The sequence below is a fragment of the Mastacembelus armatus genome, chromosome 9 (genome assembly GCF_900324485.2).
Source record: "Mastacembelus armatus chromosome 9, fMasArm1.2, whole genome shotgun sequence".
NCBI lineage: Eukaryota > Metazoa > Chordata > Actinopteri > Synbranchiformes > Mastacembelidae > Mastacembelus > Mastacembelus armatus.
In genome coordinates this window covers 9,939,634-9,963,741 of record NC_046641.1, presented here as the reverse complement: position 1 = coordinate 9,963,741, position 24,108 = coordinate 9,939,634, and the positions used below count along the sequence as shown (strand labels likewise).

The following is a 24,108-nucleotide window of genomic DNA, read 5'->3' as shown; positions in this document are numbered from 1 at the left end:
AAAAAAAACTTGCACCATACTGATTGAAGTATTACGATTATATTCTGGCTATATCATTCAATTAAAATATTAATGTAACACTATCAGGCGATACCTCAGTGAAGACCAGGGTGCCATTGAAAGGTGAGAGGTCCTCATTAGCCCGATCTTCCAGCTGCCACACCAGTGTGACCGCTCCCCTGCCTCCTGCACTACGCTGCACTGTTAATGTTGCCACAGCTGCAGGGTCATTCACAAACTCTGGCTCACTGACAGTAACCTTAAAGAGAATTAAATAAGATTATTTTTGACATTCAATCTATTTGGTGTCTAGTCCACACCCAGTGGACAAGAAGAGGAATTTATTTAAAAAAAAGAAGTTGAATTCCTGCATATAGATGGTACTGAATTATTAGGGACACTTTTTGAACATGGACCTTGCTCAGGCATGAAATATCGTGCCTCTAATAAATTTACTGGTGATGGCAAAAATGAATTGAATGATTTTTCCATTATATCGAAACAGAAAAATTATTATATGCTTCCCCTTTATCATGAGTAGTTGTATCCCTATTATGACGATAACAATTATTTTAGATTTACCTCCAGTTTCTCAAATCCAAATTGTCCACGTGGTGAGTCGTTGGGTGGAATACTGATATTTACAGAGGTCACTTCTCCAAGTCGGGCACCGTCTGTCACACGCAGCAAACTCACTGTGAAGGTCTCCAAAGTCTCCACTTGTTCATCATCCAAGATTGTGATAGCAATTCTGGCTTCTCTCTAAAAATGAAAGTGAAGAAACAAACAGAGACCTTTAACTGAGCAATAACTTGTGGACAGCCTCATGTCTTCATGTGGTATTTAAGATGGGTTCATTTATCAGTGTACCTGTCCATCTTGAAAGGTGATGTTTCCAGATGTGGGGCTGAAATCATTAAGTTCAGCAGTGGATGGCTGAGCCTCCCAGTAGACAACTACTCTTCCAATTGTACCAGCAAGTCGCACCACTGACAAATAGAGGACGTTGTCTGGTGGGGGTATCTCATATGCCAGCACAGTTTCACGGGTGGTCTGCACAAAATATTTTAGTCAGTTAATTACAGTCAAATATCATTATCAATTACAAATCCATTAGTTACACTTAGTTTTTTAAATATTTTCTCAGTTGAGAAGTTGTTTGATTCTTATATCGTCATTAGGATTTTTTATGTCCAAGTCATTGCTGCATAGATGACTGAAGATGTGTTCTCACCTCAGAAACACTGAACTGCAGAATTCCTCGAGGGTCATCATTTTCCATGACAATGACCTCTGCTACTTCCATACCAGGTCTCTTCACACTGGGTTGCCCTGCCCCACCTGAGCCTCTAACCAACTCAACACTGGTGATATTCACCAGGAATCTCTCTTCCAGCTCTGGAACGTCATCCTTAGAAGACACATATACATAAATATGCTAAAATGTGCTAAAAAAAAAATGGGTAAAATACGTTGGTATAAACATTGAGAATTATTAATATTCATTTGGTGCTAATGGCAGCATTTCAATGTACAAACAGCAGTGATATTAAATTTGGCAAGATTTAAAATGTACAAGATTTATACAATCATAACACATTATTGCAAGAACTACAGGGAGCTTAAAATGCTCACCACAAATTTGTATGGCTCCAGTCTTTAATTTGTACTTGCTTTCTTGGTTTTGCATGTTTTGCAGAAAAATAAACTCAAACACAACAGACAAAAAACAGGCCTTATTTGTAACACATTCTTGGCTTAAGTAAACTTAAATAATCTCTCTATTATTGAACGGTCTAACTTACTGGGAGGATTGTGATGGTAACAAGGGCCACAGTAGCACCATTTATCATGATGATAGTGTCGTCTTTGGCAGTGTAGTCCTTTCCTGCGGTGGCTTGGTTTGATGGGGGCTGATACAGAGCCGGCCGGGTCTGGTAATGGACTGCCACCTCACCTGAAGAGCCCTGCTCCCTTATTATGGAGAGAGTCACATTGAGTGGAGTTCCTGCAGGGTAGGAGAGATGAGAGGTTACATAAGCCATATTTAAAACAAAGCACAAAGACAATGTGTAGCTATGTTACTCTATTGTGCAGGCTTATCTGATATTCTGGGACAGACTCCAATTCACAGATTAAGACAAATCCTACATAACTTCACATACTGGAAATCAGGGCAAATAGGCTTTACAGTTAGTGTATTTAGCTTCTTAGGAAATCTTAAGAACAAGAGTTAGTATTTGGTTAGTTTTTAGAAAAAAAGTTGATAAACTAGAGTAAATAATAATAATTAGTGAGGAGTGTAGTTAAATAAGTTACCAGTAATGTAGCTTAAACTACAGTACATTTAAATACTTTGCACTGTGATCAAGTAAAAACCCACATTTAACTACTGAAATATTCAATAATTAATGTATTTGATTCCACACAGATTCTTACTCTGTGGTTCTTTTATTGATGCAAACTGGGACTCCAGGTGCCATCCAATCACCCCATAGGGAGAACCATTTGGCAGGATGATGAACAGAGCTTGTGCCCGCTGCTTGTCGATGACCGCAGCCTGTCGCAGGTCCTGCAGCCCCAGAGTGTTGACATCCATAAGGGTGATTGTGACATTCTCTCTCAGCTCTGGGACACCATCTGCTACCACAGTAAGTGAGATGATGGCCACCGACTGGCCCTCTGAGAAAGTTACCTATAAAACAAATTGGAACTTCATTCTACATATTTGTGAGGTTGCAATATAAATTTGTCATTGTTTATTTTGAAATAATATATAAAGTATTATGTTATACATATGATTGGAGGCTGAGGTGTACTGACCACTCCTGAAGTGGGGTAAATGTCTGCCAGGCTACCACTTGCAGCCCAGTGAACAGTTAGTCTACCAAAAGTCCCTCTTCTCCTCTCCACACTCAGCGAAATTTGGTTATTTTGCTCTAACTCTTCTACCTCCATAGACAGAGAATTCTGTAGAGAGGCAATGACAACAGAATGTGGTATTGCTTAAAAAAATACCATCATTTCCATAAATTCTTCAAGACATTGTTTTGTATTGGTATTGTAATGGTTTAACGCAATGACTGCAATATGATGACTACTGGACAAACTGAGCTGTCTAATATCAAAACATTTATCTCATTACCTGAGCAAAGCCGATGACTCCATGGGCTTCATCGTTGGTTGGGACAATTATGGTCACCTGACCGCCAAATCCAATTTCAGCACCGCCCTTTGGATTCTTCAAGCTGACCCTGAAGTACTCTCGCACCTCAGGGATGTCATCATTTATGACGTTGACTGCTATCTCTAGCTCACTGTCACCTGGTGCAAACTGCAACTCCCCAAAACTGAATGTGAGGTAACACAAAGAAGACAAAAACAACATGCATTTTAACTTTGCTTCTTCTAGCTCTTTCAGCAGGGCTTGTTTTTTTTGGAACAAAAACTAGCCTGCATTACAAAAACAATTTGAATACCTGGGTATGAAATCAGACTGATTGGAGACAGAAGTGAATTCATAAACATTGGAGCTATTCTCCTCGGCTGAAGCCAAGAGGGTCTTGGTGGTGTTGAGTGAGGGCACCATAAGAGATTGGAAGCTAACGGCCGGAGGGACCCTTAGGATCATGACAAACAGGTTATCGTCAGACCTCCACGAGTAGAGTGATGAGCCATTTCTTCCAGCTAGCAGGGCATAAGCTATGAAGAAGAAACATATTTCACTAATATAATCATGAAGTGTGCTCAAATCATTTTAATAAACAGACACACACAATTTAATAAACAAACACAACTGGATACAAATGGCAAAAGATGTTTTTACAAAACAGCACAATTCAATTTGTGCTTACTGATTCCAGATGGAGCAGTGAAGGGGTGAAGAGAGGTGAGGCCTGTTTGAGGAATGGACTGAATATAATATGGTGAAGGCTGGCCTGATCTCCACTGAAATACCTCGCAGGATGGAGAGAGACCTACAGAAAGACACAAGCACACAATAACACACAGAGGCTTAAACTCAATCATGCTGGAATAGCATATTTATGTAGAGTAAGGACTGGTCTGAAAGACACACCCAAGACTGACAAATTACAACCTCTGAGTCCTTCTGTGGCTCTGCTCTCCTCCACACTGAGGCCTTTCCCACAGAACCACAACACATTTGAACTCACCACTTTTGCAGACTCAGAGGGATTATGTCTCATCAAAATATACAGAGCGTAGTATAAATACATGATCTGGCCTACATTGTGAATTTTGTCAACTTGGTTGAGTCAACAGAACAAGGAGAATTTGTCTGCAGCAGACACATACCTTATAAAGTATCACTGATTCTACTACATTACATCATTTGTATGTAATGTGTAAATGAAAAATAAAGAACCTTGAACCAAACTTTATTTGTGTAGCCTGTCCAGCCTGTAGTCTGTTGTACCATCAACCAGAAAGTACACTGAGAATACAATCACAGAAAATGGCACCTTATTACTGTGAAAACACAACCAACCCCTCAGCATACTGTAGACTAAGTGCGTTTGACTCCCATTTTATTCATAAACAGTATGTAACCACTGATTGGCAACCTGTCCAGGGTGTACCCCTGCCATTGGCCTGAAGAGAGCTGGGACAGACTCCAGCAGATCCTGTGACCATATAGAGGAATAAGTGGGTATAGGTGATGGATGGCTGGATGGATGAAACCCCTGCCCCACACTCTGACAAAACAGGCTGATCAATTCTAAATTTCCTAATTTTGCTTGACACCAATTTTAATTCAAATACAAATACAAAGAGACAGGCAGTAGTTAAATGTGTAAAATATACCTACTAGCATCCACTGATGTTACGTGGCATAAAAACAAGACAGCTTACCTTCAGTAACAACCAAAAGGAGAATGTCCTCTGTTCTTGGGTTGATTGTTGCCACCTGACTGGCTCGGCCAGAGACTGGCAAAAGCTGTGGATTCTGAAATATCCCATTGGTCCATTGAAGCAAGAGACAGCTGACAGTCTCTCTGTCTATGCACACCACCAGGTAGGGAACAGCTGCCCGAGTGAAAGGAGTCACACTCAGAATGTCTTCTCTGAAATCAAGTGTCTGGAGAAGAATGAAGGAGCCTCCAGTCCAAACAAAAATCTAGAGCAGGAAAAAAAAATTGTTCAGAGAGAGCTATTGTTTTCATTTATTATAACTGAGGGATTAAAAGCTTTATATAACTTAACCTTATTTGAAGCCATAGAACAGTTAGCCTCACCTGGCTTGATGCTATTAGATAATCTCTGCCTTCAGTGGAAAAATGTTTCACATCCAGAGCTTCAACAGCCAAGGTTTGTTCCTAAAGAAATCCAGTTGTATTAAAGTAACAAAAAGACAGTGCCATGGTGTTATACGAATCTACAAGAATGTGATAGTAACATTGTACCATGGCTGCATTTATACTGTATTTACCAATGAGACATTGAGGTCCTTCTGCAATTTAAAGATGCTGAGGTTGGCAGCAGCGGAGAAGGGTGGGCCACGATGTGTAATGCCGATGTAGGTAGAACCATTCAAGGCAAACCCAACACAAGAGCCTGGATTCTGGATCCTTACAGACTATAATGACAAAAAAAAGACAACAAAATCTTTCTGTTAACAAGCTCATTGTTGGGATTCACTCCAATTCTATCAAGTATATGTGATTAGAGTACTGACATCATGTGCCAGGCGATGGACAGTGCTTTTAGCTTACCTCTACTGGCACAAAAACACCTTGCCACCGATACACTGTGGCCAGTGTGTGGGAGGATCCAATAATGGGCCTCCTATCCAGCCTCACAGCCAAGAAGGGAGGGTCTTCTGGAAGTGAGCACCAAGAAGAGGTGGGGTTGTCCTCAAAGCTCTGGTAAACACCCATTACTGGGAGAGGACCCTCTACAAGAAATAAGATGAAAAAACTTTAATCACACTGGAAAGAAAGGGGAAGTAACAGCACAGCTGAAAGGTGAATTTATTCATGACTGTTGGGGTGATTCTGAATTAAAACATTGTCTCACTAGAGGCAACAGCCGTGTCAGACTGAGTCTCCCATTCCACGCTGACCGCTGACTCCAGACCATTGCTGCGAGAAATGGTAAGAAAGACTGGAGTGCTCCCTTCGCCAGCAACCACTTCTGTGGTAGTTCTGGAGAGAAAAACACAATGAGTGACATTACATATATGTGTTTTTGTGTGCATATGTCTGTGTACACAGGGCAGTATGGTTGCTGGGTGATCAGCACTGCTGCCTCACAGCAAGAAGGTCCAGGGTATGCAACTCATCTGGGACCTTTCTCCAGGTACTCTGGTTTCCTCCCACAGTCCAAAAACATGTATGTCAGGTTGATTGGTGACTCTAAATTGCCCATAGGAGTGAGTATGAGTGTGTGAGGTTGTTTGTCTCTATGTGGCCCTTGATGGACTGGTGACCTGTCCAGGGTGTACCCCTGCCTTTCACCCAAAGAGAGCTGGGATAGGCTCCAGCAGATCCCATGACTCTGGTTAGGAATAAGTGGGTAGAGATAATGGATGGGTGGATGGATGTGTGTGTACACATTTAAACAGCTACACACATCCATATTTGATATGATGATATTGCAAGTGATTGCAATATTCAAAGTCTCAGATGTTAAAACTGTATTGAAACCTGTTGAGAGTAGGTCTTATGCGGAACAAGCCAGAAGGAGCCAGGTTCTCCAGGACAGTGATGAGAGTCTGCAGTTGATCACCCAGCCTTGCACCTCCTGTTGGGTTAGACAGGGTCATGGTGAAGGTTTCATTCACTTCAGGCTCAGCATCCAGTACTGCCCAGATCTCCACCATCTGTAAAAATAATAATAATGGTAATTAATAAAAATTAAATAAGACTAAAGAACTTCTGATTAATCTCAAACACAAATAAACTTTTGCAATTAATATGAAAAACAAGTGCAGACTGACCACATGTCGTGTATTGTATGTGTTTGGATGGCGTCACTAAAATCTCTTTTCCCTCACCTTAAATCTGACTCCATCCTCCAGTACCACAAAACCTTGTGCAGGCATTAGATCAGCCTCTGCTAGGCTGCCGTTAGCATCAGTGATGGTGAACTGAACTGTTACGGTGCCAAATGTGCCTTCGTCAGGGCTCCGGACCACGTACAGTGTTGCCACAGTCTCACTCAGCCTTGATACAGATGTTGGCTCTTTTAATAAGAAATGCTTGCTAGTGTTAAAAGAAATAACACCATGTCCATCATCACTGGCCAGGATATTCAAGGTTGCTGTAAAAGAGAATAGTATCATAGTTACATACAATGTGAATAGATGAGAACAATAATGTCTGTATAAGTGAAACAATAATGTCACAGTACTAATAGAATTAGGTATAGTAGCACAACATTAACGTGTGTCTTCTCTGTTTCAAATTACACTATTTTTAGCGTGATGTTGCCTTAGATCAGATCTTGTCCAATTGCAAAGAAAATGTAGATTGTGCACCTCCTTTACAGTGACTTTTTATTGATCGCTCCACTCTGTTTTTACTCTGGCTGCAGTTTGTCTGAGGACCTGGATGGGTAGGAGGACCTCAGCACTTTGCTGCTGGCTGTGGTCCTCCTCCTTTGACAAATTTCCCTCACAGATCAGCATTTCGGTCTGACTAGCGTTCTCTTGAAGTGGCTCTGATATTATACTGTATTATATTCGACTCATCTATACCTGTGGTATTGGTGCCCAGTTCCAGTCCTGGGGAAGGTTTGGACAAAATGAGCTGGAATCTTTCGGCCCCCTCTGGAATCGCGTCATCGAGGATCTGCACTTCTACAAACTTATGTCTCTCACCATCAACGAATTGGAGCATCTGGGTGGATAGAATGAGTTTTAGTTTAAAACGACTACTACTGCATGTCAGTGAAGGCTCAACCATCCATGTCTTAACAGTCAATTGATTTTGGCTCTCATCCAAGAAACATCTTCAATTCATGTGCTTTAAAACTGAAGAGTTCCTTAGAATGAAAGGTGAAATGCCCAGCTGTCCTTACTTTATCCCATTCTGATATTCATGCTGCTACAACTATTATATGATGTTCTGTGTAAATGAATGCGTAAGTCTATGATTTTGTGTGTAATTTTTGAATGCTTGAATCCTACTGCATGTTTGACCTACCATTTCACTGGTATTGTAGTCCAGTCCCTGTTGAGCTTCCAGGTTCTGAACATAGAAGTACAGCGAGACATTCCCATATGTGCCCTTGTTCCTGTAGGCCACGAGAGTCACTGTTCCGATTGTTTCATTCACTTCATACCTGGGAAGATATTTGGATAAGAAAAATGGTTTAATTGGAGTGTGTGCAAATTAGCACATCAGCTGTTTATGGATGCTTTCCTTACATGGTGTTGGTCCATTCAATGACTCCTCTAATTCCATCATTAGCAGCAATACTGACTTCTGCCACCAAACCCTGGGTGTCTGCAGAAAGCATAACATACAAAGAAGAAACATGTGACTGCCTTTAGACTCTCAATAATGGTATTAAGAAGCAGCATCTGTACAAACAGCACAAGCTCCAACAGCATGCTGTGCAAGAGGAAGCTGCAGAGGATCAAACTTCTGTCATGGCACATTTGACTGAAGCGTTACAGCTAAGAAGCGTCTCCTGTAAGTGGCTTGGGAAATTGAGCAACCAAGTTTTTTGGGTGGACTGATTTATGATCCCCTGAGCAGTCTTCTCCCATTGGCTCTATGGCCAAGACACTGGGAGGCCAGCAGGGTTTAGTTTGCCTTTCTCTCTCTCTTCACCACACAGTGCTACTCGTCTCCCACCAAATACCCAGGCTTCCTCAATCATGGAAAGCATCAATTTCAACATCCAAGCCACATAATGACTGCTGCCAAAAGAGCGGCAGTGTGTTTACTGTGTGTCTCCAGGCAGAAGGCCAGTAGTATTCTGGGAGCCTCCAAGTGCTGCTCTACTTGTAGTATTTTGTTTACTCATCACTTTCTAAAGTTACTCATTCATAGATTGGACTGTGGTTTGGATTATGTAAAAGCAGTAGCTGTAACTACTAAGAAGTCATCTACAATGTTGTAGTTTAATGTATCATTCAGGAATATTGTACATCAAATTGCTCCATACCTATTTGAGGAACAGTAGCAAGAGTCGTGATGAGTACTGCTGATGTTATGTTGACCAGGAAGAACTCCTGCAACTCTGGTATGTCGTCCTAGTCAAACAAATGGAAAACTTTTAAATTCCACATTCAAACAAATCTGCTTCAAGGAACTGCAGCTTGCATCAGAAAGAATGCAACTGAATTTTGGTATCATCCTGAAACATGTTAACACTCCACAAACCAGGAACACTTATGGAAATCAGAAAAAAAGTGATAAGGCACAGTGAAAAGATAAATCATGCCACAATGGTGTTTTAAAAATCATTCTCTTCTGACCAGTCATCTTAGGTATCAAGTTGCCTGAATGAAAGAATGGAAGACAGCTATGGCCTTTACCTCCAGTATGGTGACAGGAATGGCGACAGATGTTTGGCCATCCTGAAGGATTACAGAGCCAGTAGCAGAGGTGAAGTCTTGTCCTGGCTCAGCAAGAGCACCCTCTACCTGCGACAGGTCTTGTAGAGAACCTCTTATAACCTCGTAGGTGATATTCACTGCTCCTTTACACAAACATTTAAGCATAATATCAGTTACATAATACAACATACATATACTTAAGAAATGAATTAAAGTAGTATTTACTACTTGGAAATGAAAATGGATGAATTAACAGGGGACATGTTTTTGTATTCATACTTGACCCATTTACCTGAAGCTCCAAACTCTCTATTGACATAGATGTTTATAACTCGTTCCCGTTCCTCTGTGGTCACCTTGAGGGATGATGGGGCAATGGTCAGCAGCCCAAACGGTTTATCGCTGGTGTCCACAGTAAGAATCGCCTCACTGCCCAGAACATCCAGAGCAGCTTGGCCTGTCACCACCACACCTGAGGGAAGTCACGAGAAGGGTTACCTGTAAGAATTCTGACCAGGGTTATTTTTAGGTATGTTTTCTTTCATGCATACTTTAATCATTTTCATGCTCAATTATGAAACAAAAAGATCCACAAGGATTCTAGGAACGTATACATTACCAAACGTTTTTACGTTGGACAGATTAACTTTGTATTCATCTTTGTTCTCTGGTGTCGCATCATCAAGAAGCTGCAGGTCTACGGTTTCATTTAGTTCACGCTGTAGGAGACACACCCAAAATACATAATTTCTACTGCAGACGCCAAACTACAGCTGTACCATTTGAATGTAATCATTTTTTAGTTGATTTCCCACAGAAAAAGCATAGCATCCCCCTGCTGTGCAATAAATATGCTTCACTATGATGTGAGTGTTCAGTGGTGTCCATCTAGTATTTACCTCAGTAAAGAAAAGTGTCCCTGAGGTTTGGGTAAAGGTCTGGTGTACAAGGGGCCCTCGTACGGTCCAGTCCACAGTGATGTTACCGAGTCCTGGAGCTGTTCTCAACACTAGTAAAGACAGTCTCTCACCTGAAATATGAAATGCAATTCATTCAGCCCCAGCACTTCGAGCAATCTAAATTACTGTGTCTTTTTTACCCTATTATTTGATAATATGTGAGCAAATGGAAAGAATGTAATTTAACTAGTTTTAACAATTCATTTGTAGATGACCAATCTCTGAGTTAATATTTTAAGGTTTGTAGAAACTGTGCCATTAATGGCTGAACTCCATTACATATATACTGTGGAAGCAACTCTAGTTCTGTGATTTTGTGGATTCTACTCAGGGAGACTTCAGTCACTTAAGCTTGAATAAAATAAGCTAGTAACAGACGTCCACCTATTGCTGAATAGTATTACTTCCCTTCAGTCTGTGGATGCTGCAGTAATGTGCTTTGACCACTGAGCCATGAGATGCCCCACAAACAACCACCCACCTGCTCTGGCGATGACAGAACGTGAGGCTGGATGGAATCCTACGATACCGGCAACATTATCGTTAGCCAGTATCACTATGGTTACAGTGTCAGAGCTGGGCAGGATTCTACTTCCTCCCTCAGTATTAACAAGACCAATCATGAGGCTCTCATTGTCCTCTGGCTCAATGTCATCTCTGATTACAACCTCTATTGTCTTCTTCAGATCCCCTGCAGGCACAGAGAATAAAGTACATTTAACACTGGTCAAGTGCACAAGCTAAGGTCCTTTTTATTGCAATAGCTATTAGAGAATTTAAAAAAACCATTAAATATCATGTCTAGAAGCCCAAGATTCACTGAACCAAGTGATTCACTCAAACAAAATGTTGAGTTTTACAAAGTTCTTGATAGAGAATTACAAAATTACATACTGTTGATAATCAGTGATCAATCTACATACCATCAAAGACCAGAGTTCCTCCAGTCCCAATGAAGTCAACATCTGGTGTGGCCTTTCCTCCAACAAACCTCCACTCCACCGTGACAGTTCCCAGATTTCCTCCTCTCCTCTCTATAACCAGAGGCACCACGACGGCAGGCTCTTCTCGAACCTCCACATAGAGCCCCTTATTAGTGGCACTGGGACTGAGGCTGTATATCAAAAATACGCCGAATGCATCTCCATTCATTCCTATGGTCACCACAGCTCTGTCTGGCTGACCAATTGAGGGGAGGTTCTTCGGTGCCACAGTCAGATTTTTCAGCTCTACCTTCAAACAACACATTGATAACCTTTTATTTATTATACACAGCTTGCAGGAAAACTGCAGGAAATATAAATGGACATATATATACATTTGTATTTTACCTTTAAGATCTGTATGGAGAAGCTTTCATCCAATTCAGGGAATATATCAGCCAAGATTGGCACTGTGAGGTTGGCAAATCCAGACCCATCTTCCATGAAGGCACTTTGAGCTGTCAGAGAGGTGTAATCACTCCCTGAGACAGCCTGGACACTGAACAGGACAGCAGCTGCGGTGACGTTTTTTACGTAAGTCATAACCTGAGCTTTAGACGTCAACTGGTCAGCTCCTGAAACCACCCAAGTGCAAGATGTTGGGGTCACCCCTAAAGACAGAGAGAAGGCCTGGCAGGCTCGCTGTCTCAAACAAGCAGCAGCACATGCAGCCAGGGGGTCAGTCTGACCAGTGATGTTAACTGTCATAAGGGAGGCAGAGGATGGAACCCCTTGTTTTGGGAGGTCAAAGTACATCAGCAGTTTCTGAGCATCAGCCTGAACCAAGCCAACAACGTCAATGTCAGAGGTGCTGTATATGATTTCCAACCGACCAAAGTGACCACCTCTGGAATAAAAGGAATGGGAACAGAGAAAAAAATAGTGGATAAGAAAAGGTGGTTTAATGTCAGTAGGGCTACTGAAACAATAATAAAACATTATTAAATAAAAACATTAATTAAAAGTACCTCCTGCGGACAGTAATATTGGCTGTATAAATCCCTTCTAATGGCTCCTGAACACGATAAACAGACTGTTCCAAGTACACTGTCCCATGCGGGTTGTCATTGGCAGGCACTATTATGTTAACAGATGTATCAGCCCCAAGGTTTCCTCCATTACTGACACTGGTAAGCTCCAGTTTAATTATCTAGAAAAGACAAAGATTATAATACCCACTGCAACCAAAATTATGCAAAATAAATCAAATGCCATTTTTAGCTTCATACCTCAGTGATTTCAGATACATCATCAGCTAAGATCTCCACCCTGAGCATTTTCATGGTCTCTCCAGGAGCAAATTTCACCTCTCCTGATGTGGGTCTGATGTCCCCCAGGGCTAGTTTACCATTCACAGTGGCCTGCCACTGGACTACTACTGTGCCAATAGTACCAGCATTACGCACTATAGGAAATTGGACCTCAACGGAGTTAGAGTCTGGTTCCTCTATGGTAACTGGAACAGCCTGGAAGACTAAGGAGAGATAAACCCAAGTATTTAACCAGATGCAGTCTAAAAGACAATGAACACACTGAAAACATACTGTATCTTGCCTACTAACCAAATGCACCAAAAGGGTCATCAGAAGGCAGTATGGTGATGATGGCACGTGTGAGCTCCCCCAGGAGAGCTCCTCCAGTGGTCTGGTTGATCAGCTCAATGAGAAAGGTCTCCTCTAGTTCAGGGACCACATCATTAATGACATAGATGGGTACAGATTTACTGGACTCCCCTTCTAGGAGGACTACATCAGTGGATGCTACGCTGTAGTCTTCGCCTATAAGGTTACACACATGGACATGGCCTGCTTGCTCCCACAGAAATCACAACAGAAAAATACATAATCCATGCACAACACTTACTGATTCTGGCAGTCAAAGGCACTGCTCTGAACTTGACAGACACATCAGCAAAAATTCCTCCCAACCGTGTAACATTTATTATGGGCCCGACATAGTGTTCAGCTACACTGACAGCAGAAGCCGACAGCTGGAGGATTCCAAAAGCACTGTCGCTGGCCTCCACTATCACCTGGGCTACAGTGTCGGTCCTGGGGCCCAAAGAAGGGGAATTTGAAACTGGAAGGAACAGAAAGAAGATATTTAATAATTTTCATGTAGTATGATTGAAGTATTATGAAATATAATCTTAAATTATTTTGGTGTCGGTATCATACTGAGTCTTTCTTGCTCTCCCTTGATTAGCTGAACACTGATCAACTTCAAAAACACGACCTCGTCTCTTTCTGGATCATCATCATCCAGCACTCGGAGGGTGATGTTTGCTTCACTCTGATTAGCCAAAAACACAACAGAACCCTGGAGAGGAACAAAATCCCGCCCCTCAGTAGCTCGACCCACTCCAGCGATCCTGTAAGGTTCTGGATCTGCCTCATTTAGTGTCCCGTATGTAACTTGCACCTAAACAAATCCAAATGAGAGAATATCATTTGGTACAGCTACCACACACGAATATCTGCCATTCTTGTCTACATATTTATTCAAAGTCAAAGATACAGAATCCTGGTGGTTTGTATTTCTTTACTACCCATTAAGTTTATATGCGACCTACAGTAGGACACACCTGACCCATGAGGCCTCTTTGTCGCAAAATGGTGAGGGAGAGCGTCGTGTCAGCTTCAGGAAGACGCACAGACTTTGTTACATTTGCAAATACAAAAACACCATAAGGATCGTCACTGGCGAGCACAGTCAGAGTAGCAGATGTCTGAACACCCAGGCGACCGCGGGAGACATTAATCAAAGACACAGTGAAACTCTCATCCAACTCAGGGACCTGATCCTGGGCCACACAGATGACGATGTTCTCTAATGTCTGTCCTATACCAAAGGTGATGCTCCCAGACCTGCTGAGGAGCTCCCCCTCAGAAGTGGGATCAGCCTCCCAGTACACAGTTACATTGGAGAGGTCACCAAAGAACCGATCCACCTTAGAGAGAACAGAAAAAGAACACATTGAACATAAACCATATTTTAACGACTAGGACCAATGTCAACATCTTGACACATATTTATGGGCATTTTCCAATTTTTAAACTGTGTATTACACTGACCTGCAAGATCACACAGCTGCGGCCATCCTCAGGTTCTGTCCCATTGACAGAGAGGGATTCTGGTCTAAACTGAAACACTCCATGGGCATCATCAGAAGCACTGATAGTCACTGTGATGCGGGACGCAACTCCCAAGTTTGCTACACACAAAATACCAGATATGACCCTGTATTACTTTTTAGTGTCAGAGCTGAATATTTATGGGTTTCATCATTTTAATTAATCAAACCTGTGATTGTGATATATATGGCCCAGTAATAAATATATAATTACTAATAATACACACTAAACAATAAATAAAGTGTTGTTATGGTCAGGAGTATCATGCTAAATTGAAGTTTCAAATGGTCTGTAGAGATTATTTCATAATAAGTAGCAGTCCAACAAAATATAAAACACTTGAGCGCAGACACTTGATGTCAGTCACTTTCTGCCTAAGAAAGGCTATTTGCTTTTCCCACATCCTTGTCCTTGGGTACTTCTCACAGGGGTAATACTACAATGTAAATACCACACGATTCATTACACAGGCATGTGCATGCACTCTCCTACATGTTGTGTGTGTATGTGTGTAGGTGTGTATATGCACAAGATCAAGCTGACAAAGACCAAGTGTTAGGGAGGATTTTTTGCATAGTATGCAAGAGGAAGCTCACAAGTGCAATTGAACCATAAATTTCAGTAATATTGGTTTGAATATTATTCCTAAAGAAATACTTTTTGATGACATACAATGGTGACACAGGATGAATATCTAATTAAAATATTGATTGTCAACAGCAGCAGCAGAAGCATGTGACTTGGTCCATAACAGAACCTGACTATGAGGTACTGAACCATAGGGGGTGATAAATGGTGGCAATATGCTGTTTGGAGGCTAAAGGCAGGGGAAACTTACCATGGTGATAATAGGATGGAGGGAGGAAATCTGAGTCACTCTCTCCACTACCACTCCCTTCACTACGCAGAAACTGATCCACTGATGGATCCCACACACAAGGATTAAATAAGTGTCATAATCCCACCAGAAGAGGAGAGATCGAAGGGCAAACACGGAGGAGAGTATGCAGGTAGCCAAATTGGTGGATAGGCATGAGGAAGCACACAGGAGCACAACACACAAAACACACAAAAACAGCAGGGCAGAATACACAGTCAGTTCAGCTGTAAAAACTCAAAAAAAAAAACAAAAAGCAGTTCTTAGGCCCAAGATATTGTATATCAAACTGTGAGCCAAACTAATAAAAACTAACAAAGAAAAATGATCTTGAGCTTTACTGTCATGGTTCTGGGTGGGATAAAAGCTCTTACCTCCTCCGTCAGCATTGAAGAGCTCCACTCTAAAAATCTTGTCTAGCTCAGGGACAGGATTGTCTATTATGGTCACATTGATGAATTTGAACCTCTCCCCTGGAAGAAAGTCCAGTACACCCTCTGAGTCCTGCCGGGGATATGCAGAGAAACAGAAAATCAGTGAAACAGACTGTATTCTTTCTTCATATGTTTGTTAGTTTATCAATTTGTGATCTAATAGATCAGTACGATTAAAGACTTCAGTGGAAACTAACCTTATAGTCTTCAGGGCTGGATGCTGTGAAGGGCGTTGTCCTATATCCTACCATGACCCTTCCCAAGAGGCCTTGGGCCCTGGCCACTGGCAGACGGACTTGTCCAGCTTCCTCCAAAACAGTGATGTGGGCAGGTTCTAATGCTGGAGAGATCAACCCATCTCCTGGGGGGCTGGTCTGGAACTGCAGCAGACCTAGACCAAAGAAGGGTATATAAATATTTGTGGTAGTGTGATGGTTTAAAGAAATCATGTAATGAGAAGTACACAGAAAGTACACCATTTCTGGGTTTTGAGCATGTGAACACATACCGTATGGGTGGTCACTTGCTGTTACAGTGACAGTGTTAACAGAGTTGTTTGGGTCGATGCTTGCGCCGCTGGTGGGGGTGGAGCCTGGTTTTCCATCACTGGACTCTGCTGACACTAGTGTGACCTGAAAAGACTCGGCCAGCTCTGGGAGGTTATCATCCAACACCAACAGGTTCAGTACCTACCAGAAAGATGTGCAGTCATTAGTTTTATTTTCTAACCAAGCTGTGCTGTTGTTTATATATCACCCCATTTAGAGCTTGATTTAGAAATGTTGAAAATATTACAAATGTTTTGTTCAAATGTAGATGCTGTGTCTGTATTGTGTAAATATCAGCTGGCACCTGTTGCTCCTCAGTGAAGTAAAAATCAACCAACCACTAGGTGGGGCTGGTTATCAAGAAACATGGCAATTGTGGTGACACTGCTGTTAAACTGGACACATGTATTTGTTCATATACCAATGTGTAAATACAGTGCACACTAGATATGTCACAATTGTTTTTACTCACTAAGTGACTGTGTTCAGTGGTCATGGATAAACTCAAGAGATGCTTTCCCAGCTTATATAAAATGACACTAATACAGGCCCAACCATTGAGTCACTCACACCCACACACACACACACACACACATAGAGTACACACACCTCAGAGCGCTGTCCAGGCAGGAAAAGAACAGCTCCAGTGGCATTAACAAAATCCTCATTGGCTGGCATCTCACTGTCCAAGTTATCCAACTGTGTAACTGTGTAGTTGACATAAACATGGTCCAGGGATCCCCGCATACGCTCAATCACACAAGAGATAGTGGCGCCTTCTTCAGTGGTCTATGTGGACAAACACGGAAATAAAACATAAAGGAATTCAGAACCACTGGAGGAAGTGATCGATACTGAATGCACCCATCTCTAATCACTTACTGCATTTTATGATTAAATGAGCTCCTCTTACCAACTACATTAATGGCCCAATCTAATTCCAGCACATTACTAATGTGATTTGGAGAGGGAACACCTGATAGCTCACATGCCTCTACGTCTTTTTATCCCCAGTGGGTCGAGGATATAAAGATCATGTAGTTCTGATGGAATGCCATCCCCAGCCCTGCCACCTGTTGTGCTGAACAAGATAGAAGATCTCCCATTTCACGCTGGAACTCCTGATCCACTTCTACAGGAATGCCCTGACAGACAGACCTGCTGCAGCCTCACCAGCTGTCACTTTACCTGAGAGGGGCCAACATGAGAGCCCTGCATCTAATTCAACTAAAAAGGGAGAGCGTGCTCTCCATGCAGACAGGCATGTAGATTTATGAAATATGCAGCAGGGACTGAGAGACCAATGGGTTTACATTGCATGTATTTTTATCCCTACACTGTATTCTCCCTGTAGACACATCTGTGTGATGACGCTGACAAATGTCACCGTAATAGTGGTCATGCAGATTCGGGTTTATGCAGGACATATATAATTTATAATTGATTAACAGCCTTGTTTACAATAAAAGGGCTACTGTCATAATAGAAGTGATTGAGAGGCACGTACAGAAATGTGGTCCAATAAATACCACTGGCTAAACTCTGTGCACTTACATCAGGTATGCAGGCACCAGTGAATCCAAAAAGCCCATTGGCATTGTCACTCTTCATGACTCGCAAAACAGCAGTGGGTCTCGGTAGGGGGAGGCGGGCTCCACCTTGCACTGCCACTAACTGTAGATAGAAGATCTCCTCTCCCTCCTCCTCATTATCATCCCTGACCTCGACCACAAATGACTTCTGCTTTTCGTCCTGCCAGTACCGTAGGTAACCAGAGATGTTACGCAGGTCTGTCTTAGCAGGCTGGGTGTGAAGCTCATAGATATGGCTGCGGTTCAGCTTAGTATAGTACAAACGAACGTCCTGGAGAAGGCCTGTATAGCGCTGGTTGCCCTCAGGATCTGATCCAATAAACACTGATGCAGGTCCTGAAAAAGAAACATAAAAAAAAAACATTATACAATATTTCATTTTATAAAATATCTGGTGTGAATGATTTTTGCTGTGTCTCAGTGAAGTGGTAGACTGGCGATCAGTTCAGGGTGTACCCTGATGAGTGGTAAGTTATGAGTGGTATAACTATTGAATGGCTAGATGGATGTTGCCGTTACATGACTTTAAAAATGTCTGTGGAAATTCTCAGTCGTCCAGGTGAAGTTATCTATAGGTTGAGTCATGGCAACTAGACTTCAGGAAGCTACTCGGACGAGAAGTGACATGTTTCGACCTAAAAACTAGTCCAGTTGCCATGACTCAACCTCTAGATTACTTTAAAAACTGATTCTTATTCTTCTTTGTCTTAAATCATTGTTTTTAATTATTTAATGTTACTCCCATGGTATAAATACAAATTAATTGTTTGCATACTCTAAAAGTAACAGTATGATAAATTTGTCTTATAAAATAGCACTAACTAAATGAGATTTAATCACTTATTATTTTGTCCATTATCTTGTAAGTTGGCTTGAGAGCTGATCAGATCTTAACAGCTGAATACAGAATGCACTGTTTTCCCACTTGTTGATTATTGCGACTTATAAGGCCCAGCATGTAACATGTAACAATGGAATTTTTTTGGGATTATAAATAGAGGCCAACCAACACATAGCTTTTTGTCATGCGCTCTTACACTTACTGCCTCCTCTGCTTACACAAAATGGCAGAAATGCAGGAAATCTGCAGCAATGGCTGAGTACAAAGCCACATAGCCGTCCAACAGTGGGTTGAATTATCAGTAAAAGACAATAACACATGACATGATTAATGTTTACGTACATATCTACTGTGATGGAAGTTAGCTAAAGAGCCATCAGTATATTCCCCTTTGGGAGCGCTTGGTCTGATACAGGTTGCCACTATTGTCTCTCATTAATTAGAGAGAATAGAAGATGCCGAGTGAGTCTTTTTACCAGTAACAATATCCAGCAGGGCTGAAGTAAGTGGTCAGTCAAGCGTTGCAGACTCTCAGTAGACCGAACAATAAGGAGGCGACTGAGAGGTTGGTGTGTGTATGTGTGTTTGAGAGAATTTGCATTAGTGTGTGTGAGGATGTGCATGAAAGTACATGAATGTAAAAAGGTAAAACTTATTGTCACTCCACATGTTAACAATGAGAAAGATGCTTCAAACCCCCTTCACAGACAGTCTTTCCCTCACACACAGTAAACAACTCACCATCAGTGATGCTCTCTCCTTTGATGCTCTTCAGTCCACCAGGAATAGGGCTCCCATCCAGGAAAAACTCAATAATCCCATCATCAACAGTAATGATGACTTGTAACCAGGTGTTATCCTCTACAAATTTCTCTGCACTGGCCCGGGCTATTTGAGTATTGTTAGATCCTGTTACTGTATAGTACAGCATCACCGTGACATGGGATCCATTAGTGTGGACCTTCACTCCATAATACAAGGTCCCATTCCCAGCTCCTTTGGAGACTATGAAACCATCAGTGTTTGGCCTGGGCATTAGCCAAGCAGAAAAGGTGAAGTTGCCAACAGCAGCTGGTCCATCTTTAAGGGAGATGGTCCCATATGCTCCTGGAAGCCCAGAGAAAAACCTTGTGTCTGTGGCTGAGTGGTGCCTCCTGGCATGTGGCCTGAGCTCAACCTCATCTGGAAAGGAGGCTAGAAGGAGCAGGTCATCCATCAGAGGAAGGCCCTCTGGGAAGCGTCCAGAAACAATCTCCCAGACAACTCGCACATCACCAAAAGTACCCTGCTGTCGGAGGATGGTGAAGGAAGTAACATCACTCATATCTTCTGCTGAGAGCACATCTTCGGCTACTTCTTGGTCTAAGTTGCTGTCAGCAATGGCGAAGACGCCAAATGGGTCGTCATTAAAAGGGATGACAACCGAGGCATTCAGTGAAATCTCAGCCAATCGTCCACCTTCCCCTGGGTAACCACCTTAAAGAAATTGTACGCAAAAGATCAAAAGTTTTTTTTAAATAAAATTATAAATTAAATTCCTCCTTCTCTGTCATTTTTGCAACCTATATGTGTACAGTCCAAACTGATAGCTCAAGATAATATTTCATGGTAATTTTAACATCACTGGTAATTTTGAAGTCAGCATGAGGTGATAACTATAAATCTGACAACTTTACCACCTTTATCTTGAACTCACCTGAGATATTGACCAGCTTCAGCACAAATAACTCATTGAACTCTGGAATCTTATCAGAGATGGCCTCCAAAACAATAGGCTTGGTCTCTTCTCCTGTAGTAAAGGTGATGGAGCCAGATGTGTTGGTAAACTCCTCGTTTTCCTCTAGAGGAGTCACAGAGTCATTGGCAAAGAGCTGCCAGAACACTGTAACATCACCAAAATGACCCCTTGCACGCAGGACACTGGGACAGGGGAGAGTCTCCATTTCAGTAACAAAACGCAGGTGAAAACTTACAACCCACAAAATCTCAATTTCAGGTTCTTGATAATGGATAGTGGTCAAAGAAATCTTTTTTAATTTTTCAAAAACAGTGCAAAAAGCACCCATACATAAAGCTCTTTAGGAACTTTTCCATCAACATGTTGTGTACAAAAGAAATGCGAAATGAAGACCTGTTCCTTACTAAAAATTATTGGTTTTGCCCTCTTCAACTGGTTTCTCTATGGCTTCCAGGGAGAAAATCCCATTGGCATCATCATTGGCCTCAATCACTACAGTGGCTGTTTGTGCTCCGTACACAACAGCATCACCTGTGTACACAAGCATATTATCAGGTTACATCAGCCCCTGCATAATGATGTTATGCTAAATCAGATGCTATGGATGGAAGGACAGATAGACAGATAAGAATCTGACTGGCTACATTGTTATTGTCATGCTAAATTTAATATAACAGGGGGGAGGATGTCTCATTAACATAGCACACCATAACTATGGCAACCAAACCCTGGAGGAAAGGGCTTCTTATTCATAAAAAAGGAGAGTCCAGAAAAATAAGGGCTTCTCACAACAAAGGCATTAAAAAGAAAAAGTGAAGGGCAGAGCCATAATAAAAATTTAACCCTTATAATTTAAAAAAACATTTATAAAAATAAGCAGAGCTACAGGAGGATATTTATCTGAAATAGTAACCTCTCATAACTTATAGTTTTTGAGTATACTACAAAAAGTATGAAAATCTGCTCATAATTAAACAGCCAACGAGTGTCAAGGTCCCAGTAATAGTTTGACTGACTTCTAAAATGAGCCTTATTGACTTTTAACACAATCCCTATAAAAAGATTAAACCCCTACTCGACTCTATTCTGTGTCCATCAGTAATTACGGAGAGACCAGTGAGTGAAGTGGTTGGTCTTTGTGTCTTAGAAAGTTTGGAGTCTGTTAATTAACGTCCTGTTGAGGCCCACCGGTCTTTCATTCCCATCCCTATATTAGGATTAGGAGTATTACCACAGACAATACAAAATAGACCAGCTAGTCCTCTTTGTATATATAAAACTGGCAACAAAAGAGAAGACAAACAAGAGAGACAGAGTGATTTTCAGATATGGTGTTTTAAACCTAAAGGGAAATGTAGACTAAAGTATATAATTTTCATTAGTTCAATTACCCAAATTATATAACGATATCCCACATCCACTACATTATCTGACATGAACACAATTCACAGAAAATGACCTAATAATATTCAGTACACTCTTTTGTATTAAACACATCTTTAAAAGGAAACACATACTCACCAGTAGCATTATAGAGAACAATGTAGAAAGATTCATCAGTCTCTGGTACATTATCATCCTCCACAGCCACAGAAATGTTCTTCATCCATTCACCCACATTGTACACTAGCAACGTGTCATTTCTCTGCACAGTGAGGTCACCTGGTGATGTGTCACCATACTCCACTCGGTACATCACCGTGGCAATAAAGTCTGCCCGTCCTGACCTCAGAATGGTAAAGTTGGCCACCGCCCCTTCCCGAAGCCGCACAACAACAGGTTCTGAGGTGAGAGTGATATGGACAGAGAGAGAAGATGAATGAATGGATCCAGCTATAATAAATTTTATAATTTTGCTCTTTCAGAGATTTTTACATGTAGTAAAATCCTTACCAGAAAAGTAAATTGGGTCATCATTTTTATTTATCTGTAAAGTGGCATTCAGTATTTTTCCCAGTTGTGCTCCACCTGTAGCATTCAACAGTGTGATGGTGAAATTCTCCATTTCCTCCGGGATCTTTAAAACAAGAAAATGTAATTTAAATTTGGATGGGCACAATGTGCCTTAAAGTCAGAATCTAGTTTACACAGTATGTTTACCTCATCAGGTACAGAGAAGAGAGTGAGGTTTTTCAGGTTTTCTCCCTCCTTGAAAATTATGTCTCCCTGGAGGGGGCTGACATCTCTGGACAGAGCTGGTTCCAGGACCCATGAGACACCCACCTCTCCAAAGTGACCCCTGTTCCTTACTACAGGGTACACCGCTGAAGAAGAACCAGAATAGACAGAGATGATCCATTTAGATTTAGATTTGAAGTGATCTACTCCTGTGTATGCACCTTTCTCCAGACATTGTACCTTAGGCAGAAGATACTATTTTAGTAATCTGTTTTTCTAAACTTTTAGTTGTATTGATACCTTATGGTAAAAGGAAACACTGGTGATACATTAACTAAAGCTTGACAGAAGCTTTTTGCTTCTTCCTACTCTTGGGAACAGACTGAACATTGCATCGCTGTGTGAGGCCCAAATTTCCTGCTCTCCAGGTTAATTAAAAGTATTAGTTTTTTGCATGATCTCTCTGCCAGAAATACATTTTGCACTTCACAACCATAATACAAGCAACTGTAAATGCGTATATTTTGATAAAATAGCATATAAAACTAATTTTCAAATATAAACCTTTAGTCCAGCTCATCCCATCTGCATACATTAATGCAGCGCAATAGGTTTTGTCTATTATTCACTCATTTTAAGTGTCAATGTAATACCACTCAACATGCAAAAGTATCACTATTATCTAAAGAACTGATACTTCACAGTACCGCAATGGGTTGTGTTCTCTTTGCTCTCATTGATGGCCACTGTCAGTCCAGATTGGATGAACTCAATGACCCCAAAAGGGTCATCGTTCTTCAGCACCGTGATGTTGACCTCCCTGTAGTTGCCTAGGCGACTGGGTGGAGTGCTGTGGCTACTAAGTACCACAGAGTAAGTCTCATCCAGCTGTGTTCACACAGACAGACACACCGAGTTTTCACATTTAAAACAGGTTTAAAGTATTATCTTTGTAGTCTGCTCTATAAGCTAGCCAACATTAATTGGAGATACATCTGAAGTATGTAGAATAGAGTAACATCTTGACTATCATATGATTTATTTTGTAGTGAATAAAACTTATTTTATATCATTAACATTGCACTGACGATGCTCTTACCTCAGGCACCCCATCAGGCCTTGCAACAAGTGCTACCACCACCTCCCTCTCCCCTGGTTTAAACTCCAGGATGCCCATGGCTCCATAAAATTCACTGTCACCAGACGGCATGACAGCATATCGTACCAGCTGTTTCAGCAGCTGTCCCTGGGCTCTGACCACATGCAGCACCACAGCCTCACCCTCCTAAATTTAAAGCATACAAATGTACATGAGGAAATGACAACATGCTGGGTTTAATGTAAAAAACTAG

General features: G+C 41.5%; 1 protein-coding gene across 2 annotated transcripts in view; it reads right to left on the bottom strand.

Moving 5' to 3' along the window:
* Window positions 1-24,108, bottom strand: part of adgrv1 (adhesion G protein-coupled receptor V1) — an 87,891-nt gene that overhangs the window by 50,251 nt on the left and 13,532 nt on the right. Inside the window, exons 13-61 of one of the 2 annotated variants that reach the window (XM_026321575.1) lie at window positions 23,856-24,041; window positions 23,464-23,644; window positions 22,739-22,902; window positions 22,532-22,655; window positions 22,160-22,420; window positions 21,043-21,169; window positions 20,597-20,820; window positions 19,642-20,376; window positions 18,022-18,395; window positions 17,077-17,256; window positions 16,428-16,608; window positions 16,117-16,310; window positions 15,860-15,989; window positions 15,447-15,527; window positions 14,549-14,688; window positions 14,059-14,424; window positions 13,652-13,895; window positions 13,338-13,553; window positions 13,037-13,252; window positions 12,704-12,948; window positions 12,443-12,624; window positions 11,823-12,321; window positions 11,415-11,724; window positions 10,973-11,182; window positions 10,432-10,562; window positions 10,152-10,251; window positions 9,825-10,004; window positions 9,512-9,675; window positions 9,139-9,226; window positions 8,393-8,471; window positions 8,169-8,307; window positions 7,721-7,862; window positions 7,019-7,284; window positions 6,669-6,844; window positions 6,040-6,167; window positions 5,736-5,917; window positions 5,453-5,599; window positions 5,259-5,339; window positions 4,876-5,140; window positions 3,855-3,977; window positions 3,480-3,702; window positions 3,146-3,350; window positions 2,824-2,970; window positions 2,440-2,695; window positions 1,806-2,008; window positions 1,235-1,411; window positions 871-1,053; window positions 583-762; window positions 95-259 (exon numbers count right to left, since the gene is read on the bottom strand). In XM_026321575.1, the coding sequence (XP_026177360.1) occupies window positions 95-259; window positions 583-762; window positions 871-1,053; window positions 1,235-1,411; window positions 1,806-2,008; window positions 2,440-2,695; window positions 2,824-2,970; window positions 3,146-3,350; window positions 3,480-3,702; window positions 3,855-3,977; window positions 4,876-5,140; window positions 5,259-5,339; window positions 5,453-5,599; window positions 5,736-5,917; window positions 6,040-6,167; window positions 6,669-6,844; window positions 7,019-7,284; window positions 7,721-7,862; window positions 8,169-8,307; window positions 8,393-8,471; window positions 9,139-9,226; window positions 9,512-9,675; window positions 9,825-10,004; window positions 10,152-10,251; window positions 10,432-10,562; window positions 10,973-11,182; window positions 11,415-11,724; window positions 11,823-12,321; window positions 12,443-12,624; window positions 12,704-12,948; window positions 13,037-13,252; window positions 13,338-13,553; window positions 13,652-13,895; window positions 14,059-14,424; window positions 14,549-14,688; window positions 15,447-15,527; window positions 15,860-15,989; window positions 16,117-16,310; window positions 16,428-16,608; window positions 17,077-17,256; window positions 18,022-18,395; window positions 19,642-20,376; window positions 20,597-20,820; window positions 21,043-21,169; window positions 22,160-22,420; window positions 22,532-22,655; window positions 22,739-22,902; window positions 23,464-23,644; window positions 23,856-24,041 (9,900 nt within the window). The remainder of the gene's footprint in view (window positions 1-94; window positions 260-582; window positions 763-870; window positions 1,054-1,234; window positions 1,412-1,805; window positions 2,009-2,439; window positions 2,696-2,823; window positions 2,971-3,145; window positions 3,351-3,479; window positions 3,703-3,854; window positions 3,978-4,875; window positions 5,141-5,258; window positions 5,340-5,452; window positions 5,600-5,735; window positions 5,918-6,039; window positions 6,168-6,668; window positions 6,845-7,018; window positions 7,285-7,720; window positions 7,863-8,168; window positions 8,308-8,392; window positions 8,472-9,138; window positions 9,227-9,511; window positions 9,676-9,824; window positions 10,005-10,151; window positions 10,252-10,431; window positions 10,563-10,972; window positions 11,183-11,414; window positions 11,725-11,822; window positions 12,322-12,442; window positions 12,625-12,703; window positions 12,949-13,036; window positions 13,253-13,337; window positions 13,554-13,651; window positions 13,896-14,058; window positions 14,425-14,548; window positions 14,689-15,446; window positions 15,528-15,859; window positions 15,990-16,116; window positions 16,311-16,427; window positions 16,609-17,076; window positions 17,257-18,021; window positions 18,396-19,641; window positions 20,377-20,596; window positions 20,821-21,042; window positions 21,170-22,159; window positions 22,421-22,531; window positions 22,656-22,738; window positions 22,903-23,463; window positions 23,645-23,855; window positions 24,042-24,108) is intronic. The other variant, XM_026321576.1, reaches the window with a different exon arrangement.